Source organism: Mus caroli, chromosome 3 (assembly GCF_900094665.2).
Source record: "Mus caroli chromosome 3, CAROLI_EIJ_v1.1, whole genome shotgun sequence".
NCBI classification, from domain to species: Eukaryota; Metazoa; Chordata; class Mammalia; order Rodentia; family Muridae; genus Mus; species Mus caroli.
The window spans coordinates 92,947,681-92,962,919 of NC_034572.1; the positions used below are offsets into that span (position 1 = coordinate 92,947,681).

Below are 15,239 nucleotides of genomic sequence, written 5' to 3' on the forward strand. Positions count from 1 at the left end.
TATCTGGTGTAATTCTGATAGTTCTGGCTTTATATGCTATTTAACCTTTTTCCCTTACTGCTTTTAAAATTAATTTTTCTTTTGTCTATTTGGTATTTGGATTATTATGTGACAGAAGGTCTTACTTTTCTGGTACAGTCTACTTGGAGTTCTGAAGGCTTCTTGAGTGCTCATAGGCATCTCTTTCTTTTTTATTTTTGTTGTTATTTTTATTTAAATAAATTTGTTTCCATATCACAAAATTAGTTAGCCACAATGCAAACAACAACGTTCATAGTTACACTGATGGCAGTGAATTCTCTGGATATTCCCAATGTCCAAAAGGCATAAAGGAGGGAAAAGGTACTCAGAACAAATCCAAATGATGTTGGAAGAGACATCACCTGCCATTTCTTTTTCTTCTAGTCATCAGTTGCAGATGGCTTTTGGAAGGATCAAAGACAATTTGACTTCAGAAAACTCTTTATACCAATTCTAGCAACTTAATTGTATTCTGGCTCTTAGCAGCAATCAGCACATTGGACTAATGGTCTGATAATGCCCACCAACACAAAGCACTTACAAATTCATTCATGCCATTGTCTTTCCAATCTTTGTTTAATACACTCTTAACTATATCAAACATAAAAGATTGAAGAAGCATACAAGACAAAATGTGGCCACAACTTTTGTTACAAGTGTACTCATCAGATTTCAGAGGACAATTATAGATGTCCCAAGCGTAATTATGTTGTGGACAGTATTGACCATCTCTATCCTAATTTTCTGGTGAATGAACTCAATCTTAAACAGAAGCAAAGATTTGAGGAAAAGAGGTTCAAATAGGACCACTCAGTGATTAGCACCAATGGACACAGATTGCCAATATTTCCATCTCTTTCGTTAGGTTAGGGAATTTTTCTTCTGTTATTTTATTGAAGATATTTACTGGTCCTTCAAATTGGGAATCTTTGCTCTCTTCTATACCCATTATCCTTAGATTTGGTCTTCTCATTGTGTCCTGCATTTCCTGGATGTTTTGGACTAGGAGCTTTTTTGCCTTTTGCCTTTTCCTTGAGTCATATTTTCTATGGTATTTTCTGGCCCTGAGGTTCTCTCTTCTATCTCTTGTATTCTGTTGATGATGCTTGCATCTATGACTCCTGATTGCATTCCCAGGTTTTCTGTCTTCTGGGTTTTATCCCTTTGTGAACTATCTATTGTTTCTATTTCCATTTTGAGATCCTCAATGGATTTGTCGAATCACTCCACCTGTTTGGATGTGCTTTCCTGTAATTCTTTAAGTATTTTTGTGTTCCTTCTGTAAGGACTTCTACCTGATTAGCTGTGTTCTCCTGTGTTTCTAAAACGGAATTATTTATGTCTTTAATGTCCTCTATCATCATCATGAGATGTGATTTTAAATCCAAATCTTGCTTTTATGGTGTTTTGCAGTATCCAGGACTTGCTATAGTGGGTTAAGTGGGTTGTGATGATGACAATTGGCCTTGGGTTCTGATGCTTATGTTCTTATATGTGTCTCTCATCAGTTGGTTATATCTGGTGTTAGTTTATCTTGCTGTCTCTGACTGGAGCCTATTCCTCCTGTGAGCCTGTGAACTTAGGTGTGTCAGCACTCCTGGAAGACCAGCTCCCTCAGGGCAGGATTTGGGTACAGAGAAATGTGCCAAAGAGTTAACTCCAGGGCACAGATGGAGACCAGAAATATCCTGAACCCGGTTGCGTCAGGTTCCTGTGCCCTGTGGTCTCATGGACAATCCCTCTTTGGTCAGTTATTGGCACAGAAGTTTTGTTTTCCCCTGTTAATTTAGGAGTGACATCTCTCCTGGAAGACCAGCTCTCTCCTAGTGGAATTAAGGTCCAAAGAGCTGTGTCACAGGGTTAACTCTGAGGCTCAGATGGAGACTAAAAGGATCCTGTCCCCAGATTCTTGGCCTCATATTTTCTTAACAGTATTAATTAACTGTTATAAAAGACTTAAGCCTTGTTTATAACAGGGTCTTCAGGAACTGTCTTTGTTCAAAATGTTCTCTCCATTTGGAACCATGAGGCAACTGGAATCAGAATAAAAACCAAGTATTTATTTCTACACTGCTTTTATCTCTTTGATTTGGGAATAAGCTATTTTCCCAGAACACTAGAAAAGAGAAATCAGGGGCTAGAGAGATGGCTCAGCAATTAAGAACACTCATTGTTCTGGCAGAGAAACCAAGTTAGATTTACAATACTCACATGGCATCTCACAACTGGAGAGAGCCAAAGATCTTTTTACTCACAAGTGAGCACTAGAGAAATGTCAAACACATAGACTTTTCTCTTTGAAGTTAAAGATGTAGTTAGTTAGGGTTTTGCTGCTGTGAACAGACACCATTACCAAGGCAACTCTTATAAGGACAACATTTAATTGGGGCTGGCTTACAGGTTCAGAGGTTCAGTACCTTATCATCAAGGCAAGAACATGGCTGCATCCAAGGCAGGCATGGTGTGGACAGTGTTGAGAGTTCTTTGTCTTCATCTGGATTCTTCTAGTGGAAAATTGTCTTCCAGGAAGCTAGGGTAAGGGTCTTAAATCCCACACCTACAGTGACACACCTACTCTAATAAGGCCACACCTATTCCAACAGGACCACACCCTCTAATAGTGCCACATCCTGGGACAAACATATACAAACCATTGCAGATGTATAACCTGTCTTCTGCATGAAAGGCTGGGAAAGGATACAGTTAATAGCCTGGTGACCTTTGTGTCGCTGAGACCACAACAGATCCTTCTCAGAAACCTATCATGAGCCTGTCAGTCTCTATAATCTATCTTTATAGGAAATGTCATTTGTTCATTAGAAAGAGTTTCTTTGTACTCACGCCTTAATCCTTATTGTGCACATAGGATTGAGTTATTTATCACATTTATCACCAGGAGTGTTTTCACTGAATTGTACTGTACTTAAATATGCCAAAAGAGATACTGCAATTGATTCCACAGAGATACATTCTACAATTCAGAACACTTAACAACATATTCCAACACCTCAAGGAAATGAGAAAATCCATGAACATATTTAGGTCTCACTGCTTTTGTTTAAAAACCCATGTGCATTGACATTATGTGATTATTAATTTACAATGCTATAGGTTATTGCATTGATACATTCATTGTTACATAGTTACTTTAGAATTGTTATATTAATGGTTACATCTCTTATGCCATTTCAGGTATTGTCTTTATGACTGAATATTACTTTTCCCCAACTTGTTTTGTTGTTGTTGTTGTTGTTATTGTTGCCGCCTCAGGATCAACCACATTCCCATATGGGTCTTTATAACCTCCAATACATCTACCTGCATCATTTCCCCTCCCATTTAAACTATTAAATCCTACCCATTTATCACTGTGTAACTAAATGGCAAAGGTCTTTAAGTCTTTGTCCAGATAAGATATTGCTTCTAGACTTTACCTTTATCAAGCATTACACACCTTTCTGTCTACAGCATTACCAGATCTCATGTTTTATCTCTTAGCAAGACCATGAGTTAGGAGCAGAGACAGGACGGCAGGCCAGAGTTAAATGATTAGCATAAAGATAGGATTATTGGTTTGTACACTTAATTACCATCCAGTTGACATATTCAAATATTATCTTCATCCAACTGTAAACATGCCGAAGGTTAAAATATACTAAAATGAATCCTTGGGATAAAGCACCAAGAAAGAACAGATGTGCCCCATTTTATCCAGAAAGATGATTTCACATTTATCCTCTTCCTTGAGCTTTTCTCACTCTGCTGCCCAAAGCTTACACTCCAATATTTAGAGATCCAATATCAAGTATCAACATATTTGGTATCCTGATACTCTCTCACAGGTGGTCTTTTAAACAGAATGTCTATTGGAATGTCCTGTGCTAGGTCCCTAGTGACCACCGTTGTGTATTGATCAGTTCTATCTGGCCCTTTGGACACCCCATGCTTCTCCACAAACACAGCTTAAGTCTTGTCATGCTTCATTATTTGCTTTGGCTCTCTTCCCTCCCCCACCTGAACACTGACTGACACTGTACACCATTCTCAGGTTGCCCTCCCTACATGAACGCACTTGGCTCTCCATTCCAATTTCCTTCTCTTGTAGTAATATTTCACAGACACATTCTGCTAAGCTCCAGTGTCTTCAATCATAGGTACACACCCAAGAGTGAGCATTTTTCTGTGCTTTCCTTATTCCATGACCACAGATTGCATAATCAAGAAGAAAAAGAGAAGGAGGCTCATAGTCTCAGGCTGCTGCCAATCTTTCTGTACCTTANTGTGCCTTATGGTGGTTTACTTGNACTGTTCAGGATTATCTACCTAAACTAAGGNCTNCTGNTACCTAATATAGCATTGNTTTCCTTCTGCCATCATGGAATGGATGATGATCTGTTGATTGTTGGTTAAGAGCTGTGTTCTCTTTTACTTTACTACATATTTCCTGAATGGCTTCCTGGCCTCAGAAATATTGAAAAATTAAGGGGAGAACTGGAAGGAAATAAAGGGAACAATGTCAGAGGATGCCACGCAGAAATAACCTTTAAAGGTAGACAATGTAAGGACTGACATGATATCAGGAGATGGGGATAATGTCTTCCAGATTCTAGGCTTAGGGGAAACAAGTGTGTGACTAAGCCAGGTCTCTTCCTTCTAACCTTCCAGGAACTTAGGCTTGTCTTTATTGTGTACATTTTAAAGTATAAATAAGGTCTTATTAACTAGCCAATTTGTTACTGATTAAACTACATGTCACAAATTTTTCTAGGTATGTTTCAGAATCTTCCAGGACACTGACATTAGGGGTAGCAGCTGAGAGTTTCTCCCTCTCTTGGCTTTCCCTTTCTAGGGACATTTCTTAAGGACTACAGTTTCCATAAGGTTCTGGTAAGCTGGGTATATATGTCTGGGTAGGTAGGTGGAAGCAAATGGAACTGGAGCTGTCCAAAGGAGTAGCAGCCCACTGTTCATGACTGCTGTCCCTATTACAAGCTAGTGCAAACTGCAAGATATAGTGGGAAGACAGAGCTTTCCATTGAGTGTCTATAGTGAAGTGGACAACTTTCCACTATCCAATCAGGAAGTAGAGAGGAAGACTCATAACATGATAGAGGAAACAGAGTCTTTGTCTGGGGAGTATAAAATGAGCTAATCTATGTCAAACATCCAGTTCATGCTGACAGTAACAGGGTCCTAGACCTTTGCACAACTGACACCATGATAGGAATACCACACAGGACATAAAACTTGGCACTTAGATAGAACATCCTGCTAAAACTAAGACAAAGGCCTAGTTTTTGGCAGTCTATATACGTTTGGAAAGCCTNAAAATCTANTAGTATTGCTTTTTAGCTTCTGTTATTCTACATTTGTCTGTTTTTGTTAACTGAAGTATGTCAACCTAGAACATCATTTTGTGCTTAAACCTTACTCTGAGAAAGGCTCAGTATGGCACTGGGGTCCTGAGCACCTAGTGTATCTGGCAGCCAGATAATAAAGACATGTTTATTGGCTTAACCCCATGTTTGAGAAGTCTTCTCTGGTGAGCACCACACAACACCCACTTCTGCATGATTAAGACCAATATCAGATTACTACTTCCTCTCAGTGAACTCTACTTCACTGTTTGATTTGTGAACTGACAAAGCCTGGGTATGGAAGGGAAATCATAGCAGTGCCCAAGAATAGAAAGATTCTGAGTCCAGGTAAGGCATTGCAATATTTATTGCTGTTTCTGTTTAGCTTCAGAAAGCAATGGGATTTTACCAAAGGCAGGATATGATTTAGAACTTGAAGGGGGAAATAAAAGCAATACTAAGTTCTAAGTGAAAGTAAATTGTAATTGCTGAAGCCTAACAACTGAGACTCAGCTATGTTTGTCTCTGAGCAGGGTCTTAGAGAAGAAAGCTTGTGAGAGGGTTATTGACTGGCAAGGCTTCTGGTGACTTGAGTTGGTCTCTGTGTCTACAAGAGGCAGCAGGACCTGGCTTGTGCCTCTGTACTTGTTACAGGACCTTATAACTCCCAGAGCCATGTACCTGCCCTTTTTCCATCATTGATACTTTGTGTCCAGTCTCTCCCTGTGCTGTTCCACTGGTATCCTTATCCACTCTGAGGTTTTCTGGTTTGCCTCCTTTCAGCTGACAAGTGGCTCATAGCCAAGATCTCGCTGAGCTTTCTTGTAAGAGAAAGTGAACGTGCTATTTGACAGTGTGACCAAGTGGTGGTTAAAGAGATGTCTATACCTGTAGAGTGGACGTAGCAGGAAGCTCACAGTTTCCAGCAGGAAGGCAAGCCAGTAGAGCAGGGGCAGAGGAAGGCTCCAGCTGGCATTAGGGCGGAGCCCCCATTCCTTACTCAGGGTGTAATTTAAATCATCATAGCTTTGGTGAGGGGTGTCATCTGAGATGTACTAGAACTGTCCTTGAATGGTTGTGGACTTCTTGGGTTCTCGAAGGCCCCTGGCTGCCAGAATGTGTTCCCAGGCCACATTTTCCACATACACTGGGTTGGCTATGGATAATTTGCCAGTAACACACAGAATACCCTTATTTTTGAGGGCCGTAATTATTGCATTAGAAATGAATGGATTTCTCTCCCCATAAATGTACATGGGCCTTAAGGCACAAGTATTCAAAGTGCCACCGTTTTTCAGCATGCTCCCATTGGCTGCCAGTACTGTCTTCTCAGCCATCTTTTTGCTATATGTGTATGGATCAGACCATGTGCTTTCATGATTCTGTTCCTCGTGGCCATTCAGGATGATCTTTTTGTACGAGTTGGGCCCTGCAACATCAACTGAGCTGCAGAAAACAAAGGCTGGCACACTTGCTGGAACACAGGCCTCCAATAGGTTCTGAGTACCTAACCACAGACAACACACTGTCAGTGTTGGAAAATAGAATAAGGAGTTGAGTTGCCTTCCTGTTATTTTTACCCTATCCCCAGTAGCCTTTTTTTCTGTTCCTGAATCAGCATAACTATGCTTTGGGCACATGTGAATAAAAAACAGCAAACAAAAAAACCAATAAGCAAAAAGGTCATATATGCTATCTGGTATCTGAAGCTTCCAGATGTACATCCTTGACAGGTCTTCCTTTCTCTGTCTCTGATCTTCAATTCTGGAGAAGAACAAAGGCTTTCTACTATGTACCTTGGCAATATAGCATTAGGAATGAGGATTTGTCATTTATATCATTCTTTTCTATTGAGCTTGCTAGAGAACTGAAAAACAACATGTGTGTCCTGCTGGTCATTTCTGGAAAGCCAGAACACTGACAGCACATCGTGGAGGAAGGAAGGAATGTCCTGGGCAAGGAGTCATTACCATTGTTATCATCCAGTCATTTATTGGCAGTACAAGTCACTCTTTAACTTGATTTCCTAGAGAAACAGCTTCATTTTTTTTCAAGTTAAATATATTAGCCAATTAAATGTGGGGTTTGCTTGCTAGTGAGGGCTGAAAGCTATTACTGTGACATGTTTTTCAGTGTGACAATGTTCTAGTAAAGTAATGCCCTAATCACCATCCCTGTCAACTCACATCTCCAGCTGCTGGGATTTACAGTACATAAGCATTATAATTTATGGTCGGGCTAAGAACACCAGGGGCTTTTGGCATCTTCCTACAGATATATGTGTGTTGGGGCCATGAATTAGATATTAGTAGGGATATTTTAAAGGAGTTCCTAGAAAATCTAAATACTTTTTTTCTTTTTGTAAAGACATCTTGGAGTGAGTAGATTGAAAGGCAACAATATGGAACACATATGGATTTTCTTGTGGTATTCTTGACCCCTCTGGCTCTTACATTCCTTCCTCCCTCTCTTCAACAGGGTTATCTGAACTCTGCCTAATGTAGCTCTGTGGGTCCCTGCATATTTTTCCATCAATTCCTGGATGAAGCCCTCTGGTGACAATTGTTTTAGACATCAATCTATGAGTATAACAGAATATCATTACACAGAATTTCACATACACACACATGCACACATACATAAATGCACCAGTGCTGGTTGGTTCTATGCCTCTTGTGGTTGGTTCTCTCCTAGGTCTCTGAGCCATCCTGGTATCTTGTTTCTTTTCCTCAAGGCAGTTTCAGGCTGGACTTCCCCTGGTGACAAGGGGCNTCAAGCTGGAAACTCACAGAATCAATAAACCGTGATTCATAGCTTACTGAGAATGAACCAACAGTCATGGAGCTTGCATGTTTCTAACCTAGGCAATCTGTATGTTATATTTGTATAGCAGTCCCTTTGGGGTGACTCCTAACAGAGACAACAGGGGATGTCTCTGATGTTTCTTCCTGCTTTTGTGATCCTTCTCCTCTTACTGGGGTGCTTCATCCAGCCTTAATGTGAGGGTCTTGTATAGTCTTAATTCACCTTGATATGCAATGTTTGATTGATATCACTGAAAGACATGCAATTTTGTAAAAGGAAATTTGAGAGGAGTAGGTGGGAAAGGATGCAGGAAAGGGGATGATGGAAGATGTAGGTAATTGGAAGACGTCGTAGATACTGCAGTTGGTATGTAATGCATGAGAGGATATTTTTTTTTAAATAAAGGAACATATACAGGGACGTTGCAGAGAGTATAATGGCGATAAAAGGATTGGTCCTTGGTGGAGAGAGTGAGGATATTATATAGAAATCCCATGTGAATTTACCGGTTTCATCCTGACTTATACTATGAAGCCATACTGCAGAAAAGCCCACCAAAAAGAAATATGGAGAAAATAAAGGGGGCATGGGGAAAATTCTTACCTCATCCAGAGGTGAGCCACCGTGGGCTGAGAAGCTAGTGATAAAGACATGTTAGTGTTAATGACTCCTAAGATAAGAGCATGGGAGGACAAGTGCTGGATCATTCTTCCCAGTATGCTTTTGTGAGACAGCTTTGCTGCAGTATCTTCCAGGGACACCTTGCTTCATGGGGGCAGGCTGGCTCTCACAGAAATAAGCTAAGGCACACTGGGCTGTCTAATACTTGGATCTGGCCTGGAATTGGCGAGTGGGTAGATGGAAATTAAAGTGTGGGGCTTGGAATTCAGCCTCACTGGTATGAAGGAGACCAGGATGGAGAGTGTGACTTTAAATATTTATTCTCTTACTGCCTCCAGAGACTTGATCATGTTCATTTCCCCTCCCACCCTGTTTTCTCCACCGGAACTATTGAGATTAGGGGAAGGAGAAATGGCAAAGGGCTTAAGAATACGTCCTGTTCTTCCACTGGATCTCCCTTAGATCCTTAGCATTCACAAGGCTTCTAATATCACCTGTAACTTGAGTTCCAGGGATCTGATGCCCTGTTTTGGTCCCATAAGAACCCATCACACCACACACACAGACATTCATGCAGACACAAAGTGAAAATAAAATGACATTTTACAGAAATATTGAGACTGAAGGCCATGCTATCAGAAAGTGTGTGAGCACAGCAAAAGTTTCAAAGCAGGAGACCCTACCACTTCTTCCATTATCATTTTCCTATGGGCTCCATATTTTCCTCAGGTACTGTTCCTTTCAGATTGACATCTAGGATGGTCTGCTTGGGCACAAGACCTGTGACATCAATGACAGCAGCAGTGTGGATGANAACAGAGATGCCCTGGCAGGCTCTCCTCAGGCACTGGGCATCCAGAATGTCTCCTTCCAACACTGTCACATTGGCCTTTGTCTGCAGGTCTGTGGACACAAAGCAGGACCTTGGGAAATTTTCTGCATGGGAAGAATATTTCCTGACACAGGTGTCAGTTACCTAGGCCTTACAAGGGCAGTCATGGTGAGAAGACAATGGGGAGGAGGCCTTTCTTCTGAAAGAAGCATAAACACTCAAAAATCAGAAGGTAGCAGTTATCAGGAATGAGGAAGCATCAATATCCACCACATCCCTTTGTAGAAAATGCATCTGAGCAGTAAGATGCCATTTCTGCTTTATATATAAACAGAGAGTTATGGGAAATTCCTACATTCACTAAAGCAACTGGAGGAGTGTTGGCACAGATATGTAAGGAGGGAAAATAGAACTCAATTGATACAGAATGGGGAAATCATTTGTGGATTTGAAAAAGAAACAGGGTGATGGAGTTTTGTCTTGGGAAACTGTAATATCAATCTGAGATTACAAACTGTGAAGGCATTGGAGAAATCTGAGCAAGGAACATGCTAACAAGTTTGTGTCCTATGAACTTCCAGTGAGGAGGGTTCAGAANAGGGAGACACAAAGATGGACTTTTCAGCCCTGCCCCTGATAGGTCTTGATACTTGGGTCTGGGCTGAGAACAAATGAAGAGTTAGCTGAATTACAGATAGGGAAATTGATCCTCTGTGAGAGAAGTATCTTTCAGCATATAGCAGCTATCAAAAGCATCCACTGATGCTGCATACATCACCCCTTAAGAGACCCATGTTGCAGAAAGGAAGCTGGGGCAGGGGATGCATAAGTATCTTCAGCTTCTCTGCAATCCACAGGATGTGACTGGTAATCCCATATTCAGATGAATTATCTCACAAAAGAAGCATTGTGACAGAGGCAATCTACACCAGTCTCTGTCACTGTCCTCCTAGCTGAACATTGTTTTCTAAGGTCTCTGCAGGGTTATCTTGAGGGTGTGAAGATAATGACACTAAAAACTGCACTGTCATTCCAGAGCTTACTCTTGCCCCAAAGGAAGCAATATCAGCAAAGAAGAATGCTGAGCTCCAGAAAAGTCCTCTGTCATTTCCTTTGTGAAGATGAAGGTCAGAAGGGAATGATGTTGGAGAATGGAGGTGAAGCATCTGTGGCCCTCCCCTGACTCAGCTCGCTAAAATGCTCAGTGTATGTTGTCTGACTCAGTTTCTCTCTGTCTCTCTTTCACTCACTGATTTCACTCTTTACTTCAACCCCCCTTGGGAGACTGTTGAATGACTTCTCTCCCAAACCACACAAGAAAAGGAACAAGCAACCATACCAAGTAGAAAAGACAGAGACCCTCTGCAGAGGCCTCCAATCCAGCATCCTTGCTAATGCTGCAGAGAACTAGACACGTATATACTGATATTACATTACAGGAAGAACACAACTGTGAGACGGCCAGATGGGAAGAAAGACAGGGTCTGGAGCTCTAGCAGCTGGGTTGGTGGTCACCATCTCTAAATCAGATACAAGACAGACTCTAGCCCCACAACTGTGGTGTATTTTATGCTGTGTGATCATGAATCTTCCAGATATGTTCAAGCCTTAAGTTCCAAAAGGGCCTCCATATTTGCTAGAAAAGATTCCCCCCAATGCTCAGTCAGTACTCCCAACAGTCACAAAAATAGAGACTCTGACTCACTTACTAGAGAATTCCTCCTTGGTTTCTGGTCTGAAGACTTTGTCCAGAGCTCTGACCTCTTGCAGTTCTTTCTCCTGCACCAAAATCTTGATGATCCTCTGGCCCACAAACCCTCCTGCTCCTGTCACCAGGCAGCTCCATCCAGTCATGGTCAACACAGGAAACAGATGACAGTGGGAGCAGGTGTGATGTAGGGTGATGTTGGAGGGCTAGAAAAAAAGACCCAATGAAAACAGTTTTCCAGAAATCTCTGGGATTCATTCTACCCATTCATTTTGCTAGCACACTGTAATCACAGCAGCAGCAAGAGGAGCTAAAATAAAATAAAATCTTACCTGTTAAATTGTTAAAAGTCAGATGAGAGTGTCTGGATGCTGATCTCCTCAGCCCTCAGATCAGGACTAATGTTTAATCTCTAGTCTGCTGACTTATCATATCTTGCCGCATGCCTGCTTCATGACCATATTTATTCTTTTCTGTGGTCTGTCCTTCCCAGTGATTGATAAACCTTATGTCCTTTATTCTTCACACAGGATGAAAAATCAGCTTCAAGGCTACACTGTGATAAAGACTGTTTTGTTTGGACATGTGCACTTCTTACTCTATTATTTTCAATGTATAAAGGAGCAGTAGATACAAAATACTAAAGAAAACCTAACCAAAACAACAACAAAAATAATTAGAATAACTTTACTAGATTGAATCCAAGTATAATCTTTTGGAAATTTTACTGGAATTTGAATTTATTTTATGAATACCTTCAATGCAACCCAGTAAGCATTTATTGAGATTTCAAACATATAATCTTTTTATTAATAAAAGTGTTTTCAAAAATATTTGTATATTTTATAGGGTAAAATTTTCTTTAATATACTTAGCTAAGTAATGAAGTTATGAAAATAGTTATAAATGTACAGACTTTATTAGAAAGTACAAGTGCAGTCCTGCTCTCCTGAACAAGCCCCAACTTAACAACTTGAGAGCCATCCCCTGTGAGAAACCTAATGATACTCTGCTATGCTTATAGACAAGAATCTAGCATAACTGTCTCCTGAGAGGCTTCATCCAGCAGCAGTTGGAAACAGATGCAGAGACTCACAGCCAAACATCAGGGGGTGCTGAGGGAGTCGTGTGGAAAAGTGGGAGAAGATGTGGGCACCTAGAGGGGTCAAGGACACTACAAGAAGACATACAGAATCAAGTAATCTGGGTCCACAGGTGCTCACAGAGACTGAATCACCAACTAAAAAGCATGCAGGGGCTAGACCTAGGACCCATACACATGTGAAGCTGATGAGCAGCTTGGACTTCATATTGCAGATATGCAGACCATTCCCACATGAAGTAGTGACTGTCTCTGACTTTGTTGTCAGCCATTGGATCTCCTTCCCCCCTCTGGACTGCCTGGTCTGGTCTGAATGAAAAATAATGCACTCAGTCCTGCTTCAACTAGATATCCCAGGGTGGGTGGGTAGCCTGTGATGGGGTTAGGGGGACAGGGGATTCCCATTCTGTGAGTGGGGAGAAGGGAAATGGTAATGGGGGAGGCATTTGTGAGGATGGGACAGGGAGGAGAGGAGGGAAGGAGGCCATGACTGGGATGTAAAGTGAATACAAACAATGAATTAAGGAAAATGAAAAACAAAGATACCTGTGCAGCAGCTGCTCAGTTCAGAATGTAGGAAATGGTCACTACTGAGAGAGCAAAAGGCTCTCGAAAGTCTGAGATGGTGGTGGCTCAAAAGATCAGGGGCAGCTTCAAGGATTACCTAACATTGGAGTTTGATCTTGGTCTGTTTAAATAGCTTGGAGGAAAAAGCAACAACAAAGGAATACAGAGAAAAGATCTAGCATAAACGTGGGATGTGCTATGTCTGTTTCAAGAATTCTGAGAATCAAGGAGATCATTTTTTTTTAACTTGTTGAGTAATCCTTTAGTAAAGACTTGGTTTTTCTATCAGCAAAACAGCCACCAGTTCACAAGATGTCTTGGGGTTCAGTGTGTGAGTTTCAATTGCAAAAACAAACAAACAAAAAGATAAATCCCCAGGTCCAGTGCTAGACTCTGTCCTGGTGTGAGCTCATCTGGCTGAAACAACACCTCAGCAGGCTTTCTTTTGTCTGTAGCTATAAGTGGGACCAGAAATGTCTATATCCTTGCTTGCAAACTTTAGGAACTTGCAATGATACCACTTTCATTATGTATTGCATGCGGATCCCAAGCTTTTCAGATTTTGTTTCTCATGATACCTTTGCCCTCCAATGGAAACACATCATTAAAAGAAGCAAGTTAGTAGTATCTGCCTTATTATGTGGCCCATGTGATTGATGTCAAAAGAGAGAGTGCACCTTTGTCCCACAGTGTCTCTCCTCATGGAGACTAGCTTGAATGGAAAATGGTAGGGGAACTTCAGTCCTCAGCTCAGAGGTATCCTGGAACCCCACCATGTGCAACTTACAACACGGTGTCCCTCTATACTTAAAACAGGCAATTATGACCACATGCATTAAGATGGCCAGATATCAAGTGTTCAGGTCAGTCATTCCTTATGGACACTACAGACAAGCAGGGACACAGAGCATGTGCACTATCCCAGAAAACTCTTTCCTGTCTTTCCATAGAACAGACTACCTACCCCCAATCTACTCTAGAGATGTCTACTTTCTGATTTTATATCTATAAAATTCCATTTTATTCCCATATTCTGACAATTTTTTTCTTCTAAGCTACCTAGGATAAACTTTACGCTTTCTTAGAAAATCCTAAACAACACTTCCTTGTTTCATTTCTTTCTTTTATTTTTATTATTTGCTTCCATATATTGATTTGGGACTTAATATCCTGTTTTTCTGGCATCTGTGGTAAAAGCGTAACTCATTGATTTTATGCCTCCCTCAGCTGTGATCCCCTCCAGGTGAAGCAGTTTTCTGATGTCCCCAGCAATCCCTGATTTTACTTGGGTATTACTACAAGTGTGCTTCCTATTCAATGGAAGGGAGGGTTTTCTAAGCTTCATTGTTACTGATGTTTAATTTAGTTGTCATGTAACCACAGAACGATCACTGTATGATTTCAACTCTAATGCTTATTGGAACTGGTTTTATTGGGTGTTTTCTGAAATGGATGGAAATAACTTTAATTTGAACCACCCTCTTTCCATTTTGTAGACATTTCCCCTTCCACCTTGGATCCTGAATCCCAGTGTGTCAACTAATTACTCCCTCTGGGAAGGATGATCCTGTGTACTATGCAGCATCTTGCTCATTAGATAAAGGGCTTTGGTCTTTTTGACATCTTAAGATTCAATCCAGGTGAATAGGGCACCTCTGTAGACTGTATCTGATGGCTCAGACAGAGTACCTTATAGACCCCTCCATTGCCCTTAAGACTGGAATATTAATTCCTAACCTATAGTTTCTGGAACCCAAGAAACTAGACATCAACAAACTAAACCCAGTTTTTAAAAGTGGGGTGTATAGATAAACAAAGAATCCTCACCAGAGGAATTTATAATGGCCAAGAAGCACTTAAAGAGGTGTTCAACATCCTTAGTCAACAGGCAAATGCAAATCAAAGTAACTCTGAAATTCCATCTTATACCCATTAAAATTTTTAAGATCAAAACCTTAAGCGACATGTCATGCTGGTGAGGATGTGGATCAAGGAAGGGGAACACTCCTCCATTCCTGATGGGAGTGCAAACTTGTATAACCACTTTGGAAATCAACTTGGTGGTTTCTCAAACAATTGAGAAAAGTTCTACTTCAAGACCCTGGTTGTGGTCATATACCCAAAAGAAGCTTCACCATCCCACAAGGTCATTTGCTCAAGTATTTTCATAGCAGTTTTATTTGTAATAACCAGAAACTCCAAACAACCTAGATGCCCCTCAACCAA

The 15,239-nt window shown here is 40.9% G+C and overlaps 1 protein-coding gene across 1 annotated transcript; it reads right to left on the reverse strand.

Moving 5' to 3' along the window:
* Positions 1 to 6,073: 6,073 nt before the first annotated feature.
* On the reverse strand, positions 6,074 to 11,534 carry LOC110291371 (3 beta-hydroxysteroid dehydrogenase/Delta 5-->4-isomerase type 1-like). Its single transcript, XM_021158492.2, is given in 3 exon segments — positions 6,074 to 6,877; positions 9,538 to 9,707; positions 11,346 to 11,534. Coding segments are annotated over 3 exon segments (1,119 nt in total). The 5' UTR covers positions 11,491 to 11,534.
* Positions 11,535 to 15,239: the final 3,705 nt, after the last annotated feature.